The 20821-nt window shown below is 39.0% G+C and overlaps 2 protein-coding genes across 7 annotated transcripts in view; both read right to left on the bottom strand.

Annotated features, from left to right (window-relative positions):
* LOC129090409 (large neutral amino acids transporter small subunit 4-like) overlaps window positions 1-15949 on the bottom strand; it is a 28705-nt gene extending 12756 nt beyond the window's left edge. The window contains exons 1-5 of the mRNA XM_054598055.1: window positions 15816-15949; window positions 13245-13424; window positions 7212-7428; window positions 7068-7123; window positions 6858-6934 (exon numbers count right to left, since the gene is read on the bottom strand). Coding sequence (XP_054454030.1) covers window positions 6858-6934; window positions 7068-7123; window positions 7212-7428; window positions 13245-13404 — 510 coding nt within the window. The 5' untranslated portion in view covers window positions 13405-13424; window positions 15816-15949. The remainder of the gene's footprint in view (window positions 1-6857; window positions 6935-7067; window positions 7124-7211; window positions 7429-13244; window positions 13425-15815) is intronic.
* Window positions 15950-18041: 2092 nt separating this feature from the next.
* LOC129092126 (unconventional myosin-Ic-like) overlaps window positions 18042-20821 on the bottom strand; it is a 63613-nt gene continuing 60833 nt past the window's right edge. For all 6 annotated transcript variants that reach the window (XM_054599971.1, XM_054600298.1, XM_054600219.1 and 3 more), the window contains one exon: window positions 18042-20666. In XM_054599971.1, coding sequence (XP_054455946.1) covers window positions 20640-20666 — 27 coding nt within the window. In that variant the 3' untranslated portion in view covers window positions 18042-20639. The remainder of the gene's footprint in view (window positions 20667-20821) is intronic.

Below are 20821 nucleotides of genomic sequence, written 5' to 3'. Positions count from 1 at the left end.
ACATATCACAAACCGGTTTGATCCAAGAATTATGAAAGAAGAAGTGGATTCATGGGTTTGTGGGTTGAGCTCATGGGAGGAGCAGCTGTCGGGGTGGGACGAGGAGCAGATTACGGTCTTTTTATTTTTAGTCAATAACACGTCAGTCAGGCAGACGAGTTTGTGACCGGACAAAGAATCTGCTTTGGCTTCAGGCGTTAACAGACACACAAGCAACAGACTGCACAGTAACTGTACACAGCCAAGATATAACAGTACATGGTGTTACTGCTGTGAACTGTAAACACATTTGACACAATAGGTGATCTTTGAGGCTTATAAAAACCTGCCAGCATGCTTTGTGATGCTCATGAATCCATAGCCATATTCTACAAATGCATTTCTGTCAGTTAAACAAGACAAGGAACAGCGTTGCTTTGAGCTAAAGGCTTACATCAGCATGCTATCATGCTAACAGAATGATAATGCCAGTGTTAAAGCTGTAGTCAAGACCAGCTTAATCCAAGTCAAATCCAACACCAGGTCCAGTAGAGTCAAGACCAAGTCCAGAGTAATCCAATGAGGAGACCAAGACAATTCCAATCAAGGAGACCAAGACAATTCCAAGTCCAACAAGGTACAAGACCAAGACAATTCCAAGTCTAACATGGCACCAGGACCAAGACAATTCCTAGTCCAACAAATCACAAGACCAAACAATTCCTAGTCCAACAAGTCACAAGACCAAGACAATTCCAAGTCCAAAGAGGTTCAAGACCAAGACAATTCCTAGTCCAACAAAGTCACAAGACCAAGACAATTCCAAGTCCAACAAGGTTTAAGACAAAGACAATTCCAATTTTATCAAGTCACAAGACCAAGACTATTCCAAGTCCATCAAGGCAGGAGACCAAGACAATTTTAAGTCCAACAAAGTACAAGACCAAGACAAATCCAAATTCAACAAAGCACAAGACCAAGACAATTCCAAGTCCAACAAGTTTTTATACCAAGACAAAAGTCAGATTTCAAAAAAAGTTGTACACTCCAGTCAGCCTACCACAGCCCTGGCTAACATGCTGATGTTTATCAGAAGATAATACTAACCATCCTCATTTAGCATGTTAGCATGCTAATATTTGCTAATTAGCACTAACACAAAGTACAGCTGAGGCTGAAGGGAATGTCATTACTGATGGCAGCGCTAGATTAAAAGTTAATGGATCACCAAAGTGATTCAAATGTATTTCTTCTATCTTTGTGAGTAAGAAAATTCATGATGTTCCAGGTGTGTCCAGACATTTTTATACTGGTCTGACCCACATTGCCAATCCTAGAGCGACACCGTTAGCCAGCGAGCTAGCGATTTTTTAATAATCAAAGGAATGTACTGCCTTTGTTTATCCGCCGTGGAGGTACGGTATGTGACCATGAAGATCCTTATCACAGGCCATCAGTGTTTGTTTTGGAAATACCTGCCCTTTACCACCTCATCATCTCCTAACCCCTTTACTAGCCTTCTGATCTGAGTGTCATTATAAATACAACAGTTGGTACGTTTGTCTCCGGGGAACGACTGAGAGCAGCCCTGTCTTTAACACAGTAACACCCACCGCATGTTTTGTTATTGCCTTCCTCCCTGAATAGCTCTTTTGTTAGCTCTAGACACAGTGTATCCATGCAGAGAGAGAGTCACAGATGGGCTCAGTGTTTGGACAGCCACTAAAGCTCTGTTTTAGCTTCAGAGCAGTCACCTGGAGGTAAAAAGATCAGGGTTCGGTTGAAGGCAGGTGCAGGTGGAGAGTTTATTTTAAGGCGGATTCAGGCATTCATCCATAAGTGGATCCGTGCATGTCAGGGTTTTGTTTGAACAGTATCCAGGTAATCACTGTTTGTCATGACTCAGCAATACATTTGGTTTGGGATAACAGCTCAAGTTTGGCCTGCAAGTTGAGCTGTTATCCCAAACAAAATGTATGAACTGAACAAAACAGGAAAATGTAGATGAATTAAATAAAAGTCTTTCCTTTTTTTGGCTTATCTTGAGACATTTACGCCCAAACAGCTCTTGAGCAACGGCCAAAATAATGTCCAGCAGCAATGTAAGTGCTTTCTAAATGTTCTGTGGATTTGCCAACACACAAAACAACTGAACTCCCTAAAACCCAACCTGCTAATTGTGAAGCAAACCTCACAGACCTGTCGACACCTGTTAGTACTGTAAAACGTGCTTTTAGCTAGGTTCACCTCAACAAGGGGCCTGTTGTAACTCGCTCCGCTGTGGTTGTTTTGGTGAAAGAGATGAATGTTATCAGTGCAAGCGAAGGAGATGACGGCTGCGTACGCTGTTCACCATGTGACCCACTTATATATATGTATGCTTGTTGATATATCAGCAGAGTAGTCTATGTGTGTATTGTTTTTAAACCCTTATCTTTTCACTGGGCACATTTTGAATTTAATCATATGTTAATGTATATGGGATCATTAAAAAACCATAAACGTTTCATGTTGTCCTTTCTTTTGTGAAGGAAATTGAAATCTAACTTTTAACCAGTTTCGATTCGCGCTCGAGTTCAAAGTTTCCCCTGAGGCTGCAAACTTTTCTGGCCATCCTGCAACTTGTGCATGTGTTGTGTAAGTCACTCTGGATAAGAGTGCTGCTGAGTGTTGAAATTGGAAAAGGAAAAGACAAGAGTGTGAGGTGACAAAGAGGCCTCTGGAGTGAGAAAAACATGCTGAGCCTTAAAAAGCCAGAGGAGACGGGCGTTGAAAGAGGAAACTGGACAGAGGCCTTTTTTTAAGAAGAAAGAACAGAGAAATGAAAAAAGGAAGAGAGGGTTTTTTGTTTTTGCTGCAGCAAGTGGAAACTTTAGCCTAGCCTGGACCATTGAGAACCAGCTCAGACCGGACTCCTTTCCATCATAAAGAGCAGCCAAGTGGGCCGTAAGATTAGCAAACACCAGCTGACGAACACCAGGCTGCATACCTCCATCGACCTGACGTCATCTTCTGCCTCTATATGATTTAGGACTGTATGTTAACAGCAAACACATTTTTTTGGGAAGGGCAGTAAATGTTAAGACCCCCCTCTGTGTCTGTAGGGGATTTACAGTCATTCTAGATGCATAGAAAAACATAAAAAAACATAAAAAACCTCGATCCAAACTCCACCTGGAACGGATATTCAGTCCACTACACAAAGACACATCCATATGCGCTCTGACGTCAGCGACAGCCGCTCAGATCTTGAATTACTTGACCTTTGGCATCGTTTTTTCTCCCCCTAAACATCTCCCTTCCCTTCACATCAACCGAAAACATACTGTACTTCCTCCATCTCACTCTGCAATCTCCAGCATTTTGCTCTCATCCCATCACCGAGCAGATTGAAATACATAAATAAAATAAGTACATTTTCCAACTAGCATAAATTGATAAATCATAAGGGAAGAGAATGTGCAGGATATTTAGATTTTCTCAATTAAAAGCCAGTGAACCCTTTAAGAGCGTAGAAAAAAATGGGAAAAAAGGGGATCTGGACGAGAGGAAATACACATTACATATAGAAATTAGATTAAAGCAGAGCTTGAGACTGGGAGACCAAACCCAGGAAGCAGAGGAGGGTCCAACACGTGCCTCGAAAGAGACGAAGAACAAGAGGCGGGGCTTCATGTCTGCATGTGTGTGTGTGTGAGGAGTTATATATATGTGTGTGTGTGTGTGTGTGCAGAGGCGGTCTGTCTGGGAACGTTTGGTAAGATGTAACATGAAGCTGTTTACAGCCACAGAATGGGAAGAGGAATCAAACACTTTCCTCTTCCTCTCGGCTTCACTCCCTGTTTTCCTGGCTGAGTGAACATCCACGGGGAAAAAATAAGGAAGTGACGCAAACAAAGATAAAGAGGAGATAAGAGGGGAAAGGAAACAAAGTGTACTCTTAAAGTAGCAAGAGAGGAATCAAGGTGGAGGAAGAGGAGGATGAAATAAATCCTGGAAGGGTCAGATTGACCCGAGGAGATTTTTAATGACCTGAGATGCTGTGTCAGAGCTTTTTAACCCCCCCGGAGAAATAAAGGTTACAGGTTTCTTAAAATAGCTGCTTTACTCAGAAACAACACTTGACCCAGAGATTCAGGAAAAAGGCAGGAAGAGGAATAGGACTACCTGATCTCTCTTTCACTCACACAAACAAACAGAACAAGCTGTTCTCATGAATTGCTTCTAGCTACGAAAAATCTGAGCGTTTAAATGTGTTGATAAATCCCTAGAAAGCAAATTGCATGTAATCCATGTGGTCATGAACCAGGAAGTATGAAGCCAGCGGGCAGGCGGTAGAGGGGAGGTGGACGGGTCAAATGACAGCTTGTCTTTCAGCCAGGAGACTGTTGTTTTTGTCCACATTGATTTATTTGTCATGTAACTGCAATACGTAAGTATTTCAGGATCTTTTCCTAAACCTAACTAAGTAGTTTCGTTGCATAAACCAAACTAAGCTGTTTCCTGTGAAGGACAGAAGTTTATTTTTCTATTTTTGTTCAATAAAACACTGGTGTTAGTATCACTTCTTATACTCTTGTATTTAATTAATCTTTATTGTTGTATTTTACTTTTTACTTTAATTTTTTTTACTTTATTTATTTACCTCACTCTTATTTCGAGTATCTTTCTATTTTGCAATGGTGTCAGTATTATTTTATTTACAATTAATAATTTGTATTCTATTATTTATATATTATGTTATATGTTTATATTATATGTTTTTATCTATATGTTTTTTTATCTCTTGTTATTTTCTTTAATGAAACTCACAAGAATTTCCTTCGGGATTAATAAAGTTCTATCTTAGTTTTGCATGTAAGGCGCTGAAATTGAAACACGTGTTGCTGGACTTTTGTGGACAAACAAGAAAAATGGGGATTGACATTTGGAAAGATATCATGCAAACAAACAGAGTTAAGTTTGCATGATTTTGTTGGGGAGATCACATTAACTTACATTAATTTCCTGTAGACTTACTCGAACCTTAAACTTGTCCACACACACCCTGAGTCAGCAGTACAAACTAAACGTTTGTCGAGGACTGCAGGGAGTTACTGGAACTCAGCCTACTGTATGTTCAAGGCTCTCCACAGCTAAAACAACACACACACACACACACACACACACACACACACACACACACACACACACACACACACACACACACCGTCACACACAGAACACCCGTCACATGCACACAAGACCGTTTTGACACATGTGTGTGCAAATCCAGCCTTGCAGAGCGGGAGAGCAGCTGAAACTGGAGAAGACGAAAAACAACCAGAGACTGAAGACTGGGAGGGCTGGGCGGAGTGTGTGTGTGTGTGTGTGTGTGTGTGTGTGTGTGTGTGTGTGTGTGTGTGTGTGTGTGTGTGTGTGTGTGTGTGTGTGTGTGTGTGTGTGTGTGTCAGTCAGGGTCCCAGTGGGCAGCCTGAATAGGAAACAGCGCAGCATGGGTGTTGAGACAAACACACACAGGCACTTCCTGTTTGTCTCCTCTGTGACGGGCTTTTCTCTGCTCTCTTTGTGTTTTGTGGTAAAGCAACAAACTGATGAAGGCTACAAATGTTGCAGAGAAAAACATCCACAAAGCATCTGCAAAGTAACACTTATACATTCAACAATCCAACCCTGACGCTTTGTTGACATCAAAACAGAAATCTGTCTCAGAGTATTGACACCTCTATTGTACTGTTAGGACGATCTGTAGTCACACACACACACACACACACACACACACACACACACACACACACACACACACACACACACACACACACACACACACACACACAGTCAGTGTGGATGAATTAGTAATGAGGAGAGGTCTTTTTTTGGCTCGCAGCCAGAGCAGCAGAGTGAATAATAAATTACTAATGCAGACTCTCTCTCTCTCTCTCTCTCTCTCTCTCTCACGTGGCCTCTCCTTGTATGTGATGCAGCACTTTCTCTGATTGGTGAGATCATCCAAAGCGACAGCGTTTCCCCTCGTCTCCCGTCTACGCATCTCCTCTCATCCCTTCACCCAGCAGCCATCTGTTTCCTCCTACGTCCCTCTTTTCTAATGTCCTCTCTCTCTCTCTCTCTGTCTTTGCACTGACCTTCTCTTCATCAGTGTCTGATTCTATCTCTTCACAGTGCTCTAATCCACTCTACTGCCTTCTCCGTCCTCTTCCTCCTCGTTTCCTTTCCCTTCTGCATTACGCTATTCTTATTTGCTCACGTTATATTAGAAACTGGCCTTCTTTTTTTGTCTTGTTTCTTTTAAATTGTCTAAATAAACTAACTTTGAAGCTCATTGAATAGCTTTAGTGTCGGGTCATCAAAGAAAGTGGCACCAAGAAAAGGTATCCCCTGCAAAATAGGTGTAAAAACAATGCATGGCTGCTAACATGCTAGCTATTATCCAATTACGAAAGTAAGAACCGGTATGTTAGACCCATAGATATAAAATAGGAAGCTAGCTAACTCGCTAACCAGGCCCAAAATAATTAAAGGGAATGTATATTCAGGTCTATTTTGTAACATATTATAATGTATTTATATGTTTTGTCGAGCCGCATGTACTCTGGAAGGGCGTTGGTCTTCTAAAATGAGATGGTTTGACATAACTAATATGATAGCATCCTCCATTTTGGCCTCTCCGGCTCTCCGTTCCCTCAAATGTCAGCGCTGTCAAGATGGTTTTGCATTTGTCCAAAGCACAAAGATTTACTTGAAGATTTACAAAAAAAAAAAAAAAAAAAAAAATTCAAGGGGTCTCTCTTTGGACAGTAAAGGATTTATCAATAATAAGCAGCTTTAATCTGACATTTTAATGAAGCTTTAACACTCACTGTCAGAGAGGTGAAGGTCATGCACATGCCTCCGAACCCGTTCATCGCCAAAGCAAAGAAGATCAGGATGGACAGATCTGCAGGAGGAAGATCAGATTATTGACAAGGACACATGTTATTACTTTGCTTGACACCAAGCTCCCTGTCTGATTGATTAAAGTGCCAGGCTGTACGGATGCCGTTAAATTTGTGAGATGACATCATACGTACTGTTGGGATCATTGGCACCGTAGGCGATGAGGAGGCAGGAGAAGGCGAAGCAGGCACTGGGAAACACAAAACAATGGAGATAAATAAACCAAACAAACAATAACTTTCCAAAAAGTGAAAAAAACTGATTTCAGATTTTCTCACCTGCCCAGAAGTCGTAGCTTCCGTGGACCGTATTTGTCCATGACGATGCCCATCGGCAGGGTGATGGCCGACAGCAGGAAGGAGCCCACGGTGAAGGCCAGGTTCAGCATCTCGTCCTGGTCCTTGCAGATCGGCCAGCCGTTCATCTCCAGGTACTCCTCGGTGTCGGGCGGTGCAGAGGTGGACATGTTGGAGAAGTTGAGGTTGGAGATGTTTCCTAGACGTTGATGAAAGAGTTTTATTATCTTACAGCTGCACCAATAGTGGAAAGTATTTACATTTATTCACATACAGTACAATGGTGCTACTGTGAAGTGCTTGTACTTTACTGTAGCATTTCCATTTTATGTAAATTAATACTTCTGCTCCACTATATACATGGGAAATGTTGTGCTTTTTACTATACTATGTTTGTTTGGCTGTCTGTCTGTGTTCAGTTTAGACGGAAATATCTCAATAGATTTTGCATATACTGCATGACATTTTGCACAGAAACTCATGTTCCCATCAGGATGAATCCGACCAACATTAAGATTCCTGTGATTTTTTCGTGAGGTTGAGATTTTGGGGGATTTAGTGAAATATCGTGTCAACTATTGGTTGGATTGCCATGTTATTTTTTACAAACATAATTTCCTGCAGCACCCTGAAATGCAGCATATGACCACCAACATGTTAAACCAATGACATTCAAAATGACTTTGTGTTTGATGCTAATTAGCAGCTGTTAGCATGATAACATTCAATACTAAGACGCTAACAATGGTAGCGGATAAACAAGGACACCGGGTAAACATTAGCATGTTGTCATTGTGAGCATATTAACACGCTGATGTCAGCATTTAGCTCAAAGGACTGCAGCAGCTAGCATAGCTGTAGATGCTTATTGTTGTTTACATCATACATACAACCTGTAAATAAAATATGAAGCATTTTTATAAACTAAAAGCACATACATTAGCTCCAATTCAGACTGCAGCAGTAGTTGTATGCTGCTCACACATTCATGCATCATAAATAATAAAACAATAATATTGTGTATTCAATAACAGAGCAGTCTGAAAGGGGCCATTCTGTAAATGTATTAGTATGCTTTTACTGTGGACTTTTGCATGTAATTAAGTGCTTTTAAATTGTAATATAGTCATTCTCTAGGTTTCTATTTGGTCTAAATGTAATGTGATGTAATGCCTTCTTTGTATTTAATATCTAATGTTGCTCTTTGAGGTCTGAGCTGAACTATATCCCCCCCCTCGCTCTCTGAGAGCTGAGCTGCTGATCCAGAAGCCATGAGACTCATTAAAGGTCAAATAAACCAACTGGAGGGGAAACAACGGTAAACAGGCGCCCACATATAGTCACAGCTGAACCCCTTCAAGGCGGACGGGAACCCCCTGTAACAGCTTCACACGGACTCGGCCGGCCTCCCGCAGAATCACAAGTAAACAAACTGGGTTCATGTGGAGTCTATTTTGGTCCATTAGACTGAAACTCTGCTGGTATCAACAGACAGAGAGGAGGAAAAACAACTCCTCAGTCACCTTGTTTTTGGTCAGAAGAAACAATGGACTCAGCAGTTACAACATGTTTCATTTCTGGGGGAGGGAGGTATGAAACACTTACTCATCATTTCAGAAACCTCGGAGGCAAATTGTCAACAACAGCCAGTCTCTGCTGCGTCTAATAAACAGCAAATCTTAAAGTCTGATAGCGCTATGTTCTGAGAAGGGCTTGTGTGAAATGTGGAGGAGGTGTTGATGCAGGTCGCTCTGCTCGGGGGGAATATTTAGAATAACAACAGGAAGTTATTTAATGATGTTCAGGGCATCCTGGTGCAGAGAATTGGCCGAGGATGTAAGTGGGTGAAAGGTGAGGCGGCTTAATGAACTTCTGATGGAAGTGTTGTTTAAAAAAAACAAGCAGCTGCCGAAATGAGTGGGTTTGATTTAACATGAGGAATCAGAGCTATGGTGATCTGTGCGGTCTGGTTAAAGGTCATTCAGCTCTAGTGTGATGCATGATGTATTTAAGTTCACAAAAACAACCACCTGGATGTATTTTAATGCAATTTAAAAGGTGCTGAATTTGAAATTTAGAGCATTAAGGAGGTGCGAACAACTATAATCCAATTTAAGATATAGTGGAGTAACATTGTTAGCTCTCCCAGCACTGTTGCTGTTGTTTGCGCTGTTAGCTTCTAGCCGCCAGCTCAGCATACTCCATGTGGAGAGGCAATAAAAAGACTCTGAATCCTGTAACTTTTAGATTGTATTCATCAGTAGTATTATAAGTTGTACTAGTAGTTGTGGTATGATAATTATCTTGGTTTACAGTCGAGAGTTTTAGTATCCTGTAAAATATTTTTGTATCTAACCTATTGGGACATTTTTCCCCCAAAAAATGGTCAAATGCAAAAACAATCAAGACAACAGTCACGCTAGCTGCTCTGTGACAGTATTCTAATGCATAGCTTTGAGCTAAATGCTGACATCTGCAACATGTTGATGTTTAGCAGGTGTCATGTTTGTCATGAACGGCACTTAAGTTTTGCATGTTAGCATTTGCTTTGAATGACTTTAGCTTCACAGGTACGCCTGAAAATGACGCTCAATGAAAAGATAAAAGAAAGACAAGAAAGTTACAACACTTCATCTCATCAATCGATCCAATAGTTGTGGAGATATTTCACTTGATAAATGTCGACCTCATTGTGGCGCTGGAGGAAAAGTCAGCGAATTAGTCAGATTTGTCTTCTGGAAACCATAAAAAACAGCTCATCTAGCGGATATGGTAATGATTATATGATACAAATCTGTACAAAATGTCCCAACCGACACCGCTAACGACGTTCTATCCTCACTATCTTTGTGATCAAACATCTCTTTCCTGTCAGTATGGAGATTATTTGCTCTTCCCTCTCAGGTCGGTATTTGACGTCCACTGGAGCATTAACTGTTGGACTAACAGAAGAGAAACTGGATGCATTTGTTCCCACCGTGTCCTCAGCTGCTGACTAATCAATCGACTGCAGCAAACACAAATCAATAAGGGAAGAGCCCCGACCACACACACACACACACACACACTGAGGAATCACACCATGTGTTAACCTGTAATCCTTCAGAGGGCGTTTCTCATTAATGTCAACACCATAAACTACATTTTTCTTCATGTGTTTATGTTTCTAAAGAATTCCTTTTTGCTCTTTTTTTCTGCCGCTCCTTTCTCTCCTATAAGCTTCCTCTTATACTGCTCAAACAAGTCCTCCTACAGTCAGCTGGTTTAATGATTACCAGGATGCTTAAAAGCTGTGTCTTTATTCACCTGTATAGAAGCACAACTCAACCTGACTGGCGGTAGAAAAATCAATCACAGAGGACGTTAGTGAGTCGTTATTGTGTAAAGGTGGCGGGTTGAGTGACGGTTACAAGGTCGACTAACATCCTTGTTGCATTACGAAACACCAAAGTGGACGCTTACAAAGTATTTAAGAAGATGAACAGTTCAGGACATTCTGTTCACATCAAACAGACACATGTTTTTCTTGTGAGAAAGCACATTTCATCTGCAGAAAACAACCCAGAATCTCAGTGAAAGAACGACGCTGACAGACGCAGTCATGGCACATGGCGAGAGGTGAGGGTCGATGAGTTAGACGTAGAGAATGTACGACTTTTTTTGCTCCGCTGTGTAACACCCACACAAACACACACAAACACACTTGAACAAAGCGTGGGAGAGCACATGTTTCAGTAACATGTCACACTTTTCAAAAACAAAACCACAGCGGAGGAACAGAAACTTTAAGTGGAGATGTGCATGCAATCTCAGAGAGGATTCCCACCAATTTTACACAGTAAAAGTCAGCGTCAAGGGGTATTACTGTTGTAAAAAAACATTTGTTTAAATCTTTATTGGCTCAAAAGAGACTGACTCTCTTGAAAACTTTGGTGGAACGTCAGCCTTTTAAAACATTTCAGGTTTAGGCAACAAAACGTCCACCTGTTTGCACTGAGGACACAGAAACACATTGATCACAGTGTCAAGTCAAAACACACACAAACACAAACACACAAAAACATCTGCACCTACTTGACCTGATTTCAGACACACACACTATAAAAAAACCTGCTGATTCAGCATCACTTAACAGGTCAGCATGGAAGGAGCTGAGTCAACGGCCAAGAGACACTCTAAACCTAATCCAGTCGGATAAACAGGCTATAATAAAACATCGATGGATTATCAGGATTAAACAATGCTGCATTCACTGACAGACGGGGAAATGAGAGTTCATGTTTTACCTACAGGGACAATGATAGTGCTCTCAGATGGGTTCATGTGAACAGGCAAATGTGCGATAACATCAGTAAAAGGCTTTCATCAGAGCTCTCTTTGTGGAAACACAGACGGAGACACAGTCAGATGATCAGAGCGACTAAAAACAGCCTGCGTGATAATCACTGAGGAGAACGCTCTCATTCACACATCCATCTGATGTTTGAATATCTTCTTGTGTTTAAAATCTGACCTACATTGATCCACAATGAGTGAATACAAAATCTACTCCTCACCTGATTTGATCTTCAGAGCCGAAGCAATTTCATGTCATAAAGACGCAAAATAATAACAACGTCTGAGTGCAGCAGCTCGCCACATCGCCTTTGATCAAGGAGAGCAAAAAATAGAGTAAAATAATAATAAAATATGTGTTTGTTGGCAGGAACACTGGCTGCTTTTGAAGCTTTTTCTGCTGCTGGTGTGTTGACTTGTTTTCCATGAGGGAATCCCAACTGTTGGATCAATAGCTAAGTCTTTTGTGGTTTTTTTAAGGTGAAACCAAAGCACTTGGTGCAAAAAAGGCCTTTTGTATGCTTGTTTGTGTGTCCTTAAATCTGCATATTTCCATCACACCCACTCAGTCTGTTGAATACTCAGAGATACTGGTGTAAAGTCGTCCCATTTACATCCCATTCAAACTCTGATTTAATCTGAAAAAAAGCCCAGAATGAGGCCGTTTGTGGGTGAGAGGAGCTACATGCAGCTTCTTTGCATAACTCAAATGTATTCATGTTTCTAGCAGTAGTACAAGTAGTAGTAGTGAAAGTAGTGGTAATAGTATCAGTGGAGCTAGTGACCAATGAGATTGACTTTTGCAGTTTCTTTTATAATCAACCCAAAAACAAGTACTTTATCTCTACTTTATAACATATCTAAGCGATTCCATAGAAATAACGATATTTTAGCACTGTTGCTGTTGTCTGCGCTGTTAGCTCCTAACAGCCGGCTCAGTAATTATCTTAGTTTTAGCGTCCTGTAAAAGTTTTGAGTTCGCTGTCCAACGTTAAGGGGATATTTTCCCCACAAAAATGGTCAAATGCAAAGTCAAACAAGACTATAGTCATGCTAGCGGCTAAATACGTTGAGCTACACGCTTTCGGCTTTTTGGAGTTCTTTGGATATTGTATGGCAGTCCACATATTTATTGAGTTCATTCTTAAAAAATGGGGAAATAAAATTAAAAGAAAAGAAAAAGTAAAAACCCGGCTGCAGCCTGCAAAGAGGGAATGGTTCACAGCTAGTATCCAATCACTATCAACGTCTTTCCCTCGCCAAAATTCAACAGTTTAACCAATGAAATCGTGGTGGGTGGGATTAAAGGTTTGACGTTGAACCTCCGCCTCGAGTGATGTCACTTGAGGCAACTAGACAAGTTTGAAAAAGGAAAAAGAATATTTAGAAATACTTTAGGTGCTTCTAGCGTCCCAATCTCTCAACAAACTATGGGCAGTCAGAGTTGCATTATGGGTAATGTAGTTGGCAGGTTTTGATATCGTTAAATAAAGCAAATAAATGTAGTGGAGTAGATTTATGAAGATGCATGAAATTGAAATACTCAAGTAAAGTACAAGTACCCCAAACCACTAAATGGGGTCAAACTGAGTTCTGCAGTCCCCCCATTTCTAAAAAACTCCCCCTTAACCTCCCCCTTTCCTTCTGTTAAACATAATAAACACTTAAAAGCTGACTCACTCGGCCCTTTGCACATGTAGGAGTAGAAGCCCTCCGACTTCAGCATGATGAGCAGGGATCCCCATCCCAGCAGCACGGCGGAGAACAGCAGGTTCTCAATCACCGCCGTCACCGCCATCCACCAGCGGCGGGCGAAGGCCGTGGCCAAGGTGGGAGCCATGTCGGCGGGACGTCACCGGCCTGGAAGACAAAACAGGAGGGTTAAATATTAAATTATAATGCAAGATAACATGGGATGCATTGCTTATTATTATAATTCACTGGAAGCCTAAACAGATATTATCACATATTATAAACAAATTGCTTGTTGCCAGCGATATTGCATTTTTATTAGAAACAATTATCATGGAAATAAACATTGTATGTTGTTGTTTATTATACTTGTTATAGATATAACATCAAATACATGTCTTAACATACTCTTTATGTGTTTGTTTATCATATTTAATTGTACATTTTCATTGTGTTTTCATGTATTTTACTATTGATTTATGTTTACCAAGCATGATTCCCCCATATTTGTGTCACATACTCTTTATGTGTTTGTTTATCATATTTAATTGTACATTTTCAATGTGTTTTCATGTATTTTACTATTGATTTATGTTTACCAAGCATGATTCCCCCATATTTGTGTCACATACTCTTTATGTGTTTGTTTATCATATTTAATTGTACATTTTCATTGTGTTTTCATGTATTTTACTATTGATTTATGTTTACCAAGCATGATTCCCCCATATTTGTGTCACATACTCTTTATGTGTTTGTTTATCATATTTAATTGTACATTTTCAATGTGTTTTCATGTATTTTACTATTGCTTTATGTTTACACAGACATTTGTGTCACATATTTGGCAATAAACCATTTCTGATTCTGATATTCACACATGCACATACTAATATATGATCTGCTTTGGTGTACTTATTTTGAGATGTTTGTTTATATTTATATATATATATATATATATATATATATATATATATATATATATATATATAATATATATATATATATATAATATATATAATATATATATATATATATATATATATATATATATATATATATATATATATATATATATATATAACACAAACCCCGCCCCCAGTCGCATCTGATTGGCCTAAATTTCACCGCTCTACTCCTATTGGCTGCAAGGAATAGCTGGTACAGCAGCTACACGTGAGGTTGATGTTGCATTCACAGCCTGTGGGGAAAGACTGTTATTATATATTAAAATATATATATGTGTAGCCTAAACAGGTAATAACTGTACCTGCTTCATTGCCTCTGTATATAAGCATAAATGTGAATGTTTCACTGTTAAAGTTTGTGTGACAAATCTGTTTTGGTCATAACAAAATGTGTGTTTACAGGAAAACCCCACTACACGTGAACGCACCGCGAGATCCAGCCGGTTCGAACCAGCGCGGCGCGAGATTTTCACGGCGTCATTCAACCGCTACTGTTCATACATAACTGTCCCGATGACGCACTGATTCAATTAAATTATTAAAAAATAGATACGTAATTATTTTTTTTAATAAACACGGGTACGATAATGTTGATGAAAATATGTATATTTTGAATGAATGCTTTATTGCAAAAAAAATATATTTAAAAAACTTATTGATAAAGACAGGAAATGACATCACGTCACAGAAGAACATGACCTGACTTCAATTTAACGTGTGAATAAATCGCATTTTGCAGGTGTTTTTCATTGTATCAAAGTATGTATTGCGGTGAATGAAGAGCAGTGCTGGAACTGGTCTGAACTGGACTGAAAGCATCTGCACATAACACCCCCCCACCACCACCACCCACCCAAATCTGCATCTCAAGCTAGCGAAAGTGAAGCTAGCCCGAACAAAACATCCGTGTTCCGGTTTCTTTTTTCAAAATAAAAGTCGAATGAATATCTCTGCATTGCACGGTTTCGCTAGGGAGGGGGGAAAATACACAACGAGTGTTTATAAGATAATACAAGTGATGTGGGATTAAATTAGGATGTTTACTGTTATTTCAATAATGACAACGAACGAGAAACTTGTTTTTTCTGCCTTTTTGTCTCAATGGCTTTTTGTATGCTTTTATTTTGAAGACAACTTTCTGGATTAACTCCACGCAAAGAGGCGCTCAGCTGTTCAGCATCAACAACAGTACAGTTCACTGCTGGCTGAAACAAAGACAGTCAACCAGAACCAGGCAGCAAAAATGTATTCTGTCTGGTTCTGGGACTATTTTGCATTAAATATAAAAAAATTATTTTTTTTTTGCAGTACAATTACATAATAGTCCAAAAAACTCAGAGGAGAAATGACTTATTCAATAACAACCCTGATGGGCTTAAAGTTCATATAAGAGTGCAGCTGCAGTTTCCTCTCTGCAGCCATTAAACAAAGACAACAACACAGAGAGGAAGAAATAAAAGCTCAAATAGATAAAGACACTTTGCTGCAGGAAAAGAAAAATCATTGCAAAAATGATGATTTCTTTCTGAATGAATCAAATATATGAGTCAGCCTGTCCTCCTGCTGTGGAGCATCCTCGGTGCGGACCTACCTGAGTCTGTGGATTCAAGGTGAGGACAATAGAGTCCAAAAAGTCAAATGTCCAAAATATCCCTCGACGACAGAAAAAACACACACAGAGAATTCACACAGAAAAAAAAAAAAAAGCACGTTTTTTTTGGTGTCTTTGAGTCACTCTTTCTCCTCTTCATCCCTCATTGCTGGAGCTTTATAGAGGTGAACACAAACAACCCTGCACGCTGATTGGCTCTTGGATGAGCTAGAGACCGGCAGGAGCCAATCAGAGCGCAGATACACTGTTACATGTGTGATAAGAAAAAAAAAAAAGAGGGGGGGGGCTATTGGCTTAGGTATGTCAAAAGCAATGAAGTTAATATAATGAAACTACATTTAAATATTTTGTAAGGAAGGTTTGAATGAAAATGGGGAATTTAAATGTTATTACTACACCTTAATAAACTCAATATAATTGACCATTCTTGCTTTTATTTATTTACCCAAAAAAATTCATAACATGAAGTTAATATAATGAAATATAAACATTTAAATATTTTGTCAAAATTATTTATAAAAAACATTTAAATATTTTGTAAGGAAGGTTTGAATGAAAATGGGGAATTTAAATGTTATTACTACACCTTAATAAGCTCAATATAATTATTATTTTGCATTTTGGAATGTTTTTTATGAAGTCCTACCTCTTTTTTCTTGCTTTTAATTTATTTCTACCCAAAAACACATTCATAACATGTCTATATGGTTTCTATAAGTACCTGTATGGTACCTACAGAATATATAAATCATCCCATTTTAACCATTCGCTTAGGTATGTTAAAATCAGTGAAGTTAATATAATGAAACTACATTTAAATATTTTGTATTATTTATAAAAACAAATACAAGGAAGGCTTGAATGAAAATGGGGAATTTAAATGTTATTAATACACTTAAATGAGCTCAATATAATTATTATTTTGCATTTTGGAAGGTTTTTTGTGTTGTCCTACCTCTTTTTTCTTGGTTTGAGTTTATTCCAGCCCAAAAACACATTCATAACACATGTCTATAAGGTTTCTATAAGTACCTATATGGTATTACATTACAGTCATTTAGCAGACGCTTTTATCCAAAGCGACTTACAGGAAGTGTATTCAACATAGGTATTCAAGAGAACTACTAGTCACCAGAAGTCATAAGTGCATCTCCTTTCTTAAACAAGCATCTAAGAGCATAAACCAGAGCAAAAGTACAGAAACAAACTAATACGAATACAATAAGTGCAACAAACTAATACGAATACAGTAAGTGCTAAGTGGAAGGCTCGGGGTCGTACTTCTTGGTATGTACAGAAGACATAAATCATCCCACTGACCTGTGAGGTGACTCAACTGTTTACCTCCAACTTCTTGCCAAACTTGCAGTTCCTAGAAATACATGAGAGGTATTGGTTCACATGGTCCAGTGGAAAGGACAGATGAAAAACAAAAAACACTGATGAAGATGTTCTCAACGAGGGCGCCACCTAGTGGACGCTTTAAGACACCTTAAACTTTAAACTGCACACAGATGGAAGAAGTACTCAGACTAATGTACAAGTACTGATACTTTGCATTAAACCCTTTAGTTAAATGTGCAATAACTGATAACTGATGTAGCGGAAAACCAGTTGTGAAATTTAAATATATAGTGAACTTGTTAGCAACAGCAGACAACCTCTCTTTAATGTTTGTTTGTTAAATATGAAGCTACAGCTAGAAGACAGGTAGCTTAGCTTAGCATAAGGACTAGAAAGAGCTAGCCTTTAATGACCGTTGGAGAGAGCAAAGCTAGCGGTTTCACACCAAATTGGCTAATCTAGCTGTTAATTGGCTGTAGCTTCATAGTTAGCATACAGACAATGAGTTATATCAATCTTTTCATCTATTTATGTCCCAAAATGTCAAACTATTCCTTTAAAAACTACAAGTTTATACATCGCTTACATCAAGACAATAATAAGCTATTAGTAACTTCAATCTTAAACTACTGTTTTTAGCTAAACCCAGATTTAAACTTCAATAACATGGCTTCAAATTGTGAATTTTAGTTTTACAATTTGGTCTAAATTTAGTTTCAGTTAACTTTTTCAGAATAAGAGCAATAATGTGAATATTCTTTCATGTAAACGTGGTCACTGAACTGTAAAATACATAAGTTTCATTAGGCACAGCAGAAAAAGGGACGACAAAATAAACCAGCCATTCATCAGTTTGTCTTTTTTTAAATTTATTTCTCAAATCTTTTAGTATCTCATCTTTTAGTGTGTTGGTATAACTCTACATTGGTTTGGTGCATACAGTAAGTCTGATAACAGGAGTGCATCTGTAAAATCAATGAACAGACTTTTGGTTTGAATAAAGCTTATACACAAACAAACAGAGGGAGGAAACCTTTAAGTGCTGCTGGGAAAAAAACCTGTTAGCGACGGGCGAACCTCCGTCTGTTGTACGAATCTGTTGTATTGCTATCCGACAAAAAAGGCACGTGAACAAGTTTGCCTCGACAAAACATTACCAGAAGCTTTTTTCCTCCCTCAAAAATCAAACCTCACTTGGCCTGAATCTCTCGTCTCGTATAACACAGAACACAAACTGTACATTTAGATCTCCCTCCTGAAACAACAACACGTCCAGAACCGACACAATAAAATCATATAAATCATACAAACACAGAATCACTAGAAATCAACAGGGTCTTTGGCTAGTGTGGTTTTTTAAGTGCAGTAGCACAGTTTCTGACAGGGAGTATATTGCACCCGCCTCGCAAAAAAAACAAAAAACCCGGAGAAAAAGTTAAGTCATTGAGCGGGAACGAAAAGAAAACAAACAAAAATAACATTTTGGAGCTCCTCTCAAAAGTTTTCAATGACAACTTTATTTTAAGGATCAGTCTTTGGTCAAAGTTAGAGATATTAACGGTAGAACTGTTCTAGAGGAGGCTTTGAATCTGAACTGGTGTGATATTTTTCATGAGGATGACTAAATATTTAACTGTTGTCATGATTAAATGAAGATTTCTTTAGTGTTGCACGACAATTTAGAAGTTTTGTACCCTGAAAATGAATTTAATGTGCTTTGTTTTGCCGATACGACTTTCCTATCTGTGCGTTAAATACGAAGCTACAGCAAGGAGACAGTTAGCTTAGCATAATGACTTGAAACAGCAAGCTTTTATAGCAGTTTCCTAGCTGTAGCTTCCTAGTTAGCATACAGACTCAATCTTTTCATCTAACTCTCAGTAAGAAAGTGAGTTATTTCCCGAAATGTCAAACTATTCCTTTAAAAACATCACGTTTCTAAGACATATTGTATAAATGGAGTGATATATTGAAAAGAGAAGCGAATTCACGCCTTTTCTTGTAGACCAACATGGACAAATTTCAGAAAAAATGTATGTGGGAAGTCAACGGCGAGATATAAATAATATTTTGATCCTGTTTAAATTGTGCATGTGATGTTTGTCAATTCAAAAGATAATTTTGCACCTCAAGAAAATCAAATTTTGTGAAAATACGTGATTAGAAGCAACGTCTCTTTCTGAAGCTACGATGTCTGTGTGTTTCGAAACAGGATGTACTCTCACTAACAACGAGGTCTTATCCTTCTTTCTCTTCCAGTCTAATAAAAAGAGTTGCTGTGAGGGTGGAACAAAGCTAAGATAGCTAGCATTCCAAGCTAACAACCGTTTTGGTGACGTACATTGTGGGAGACGACAGTATGTAGTTTACTGAGCGTCTTCACACAAAACGTAATGATACAACGATGAACTGACGTGCAAAACCATCTTTTAAACTGACAAATAAGTAAATATATAAAGTCCTTGAAGAGAACTGACTTTACTCTCTTTATCAACACACATACATCCCATGAAGCTATCAGACCAGTTCAGCCGAAGCCCCTCGTCTCTACGACAGCAGAGAGGAAATGTCGCTCGACTACAGAGGGTGAGATGCTGGAGGCCTTTGAGGTCACAGCAGGTCACGTGGTTCTGAACAAACGGGAGAAGAAGCTGTACAGTCGACGGGTTTCTGTTATCTACACTTAACTCGACTCATTCTGTCGCTGAGCGTCATGGTTTCTTTATTCAGAGTGTGAATTAAATTCGTCAAAGAGAAAAAAGGCACGAAAATAAACCGCTGCGTTCTTTCATCGTTCTCTGGCCTTCTCTCACGTACTTTTACACCCGTGTACACATATATTTGTGTTTTATATTCAGTAGTACATCCAACTGTTTTTTCTGTTTTAGAGAGCCACATCCGGACACTTCCTCCTCCACGAAACCTCTCAACAGCTTTCCAACATACCGTCGGCCTTTCAATAACAAACTGTTAGAAACGTCGTGTCAGCAAGAAATAAGAATTCATTCTGTAAATCGAGCAGAAAAAAGTTAAAAAAAAAGAGGCAACAGGCAACAACTAACCCTGATTTTCATCAACAACATTGACTCTGACTCTCCCCTCGTTGTTTTCTTGGTCATGTTCCCGAATAAAGCACAATAAACACACACGGTGCAAGAAAAGTGCACCAAAAATATTTGTTATTCCTTGGCCTTATATATAAAATCAGAATATTCAAACAGTATTAATCCCCCCCAAAAAATATAATATATAAACATAAATATATCAATTAGTTTAGCTGTATTTTTTTTTTGTAACTGTTTTTTTTTTTTTTTTTTTTTTTTTTTTTTTTTAATTGGAAGCACAAGCCACTTTGTTAGGTGGCAGCTGGCGTCTGATTGGCTTAGGCAGAGCGGGGTCTGCAGTCGTGTGATTGGAGGATGGGAGAAGGTGTCAGGTGATCGTAGGTACGAGTGTCCATCATCTGGAGTTCAGTCTGGGAGCCGTCTGGAAGAGGAGAAAAACGTTAGGAAAGGTCAGAGGTCAACAGAGACGTCTGCTCAACACATTCTACGAACAACAACAACAACAACAACAACAACAACAACAACAACAACTGTAAAGAACACTGATGCCTTGATTGATAGGAGCCTTTTATTATA

Source organism: Anoplopoma fimbria, chromosome 1, assembly GCF_027596085.1.
Source record: "Anoplopoma fimbria isolate UVic2021 breed Golden Eagle Sablefish chromosome 1, Afim_UVic_2022, whole genome shotgun sequence".
Lineage (NCBI taxonomy): Eukaryota > Metazoa > Chordata > Actinopteri > Perciformes > Anoplopomatidae > Anoplopoma > Anoplopoma fimbria.
Note: the sequence above shows the minus strand (reverse complement) of the source record. Positions and strands in the feature narration are given on the sequence as shown.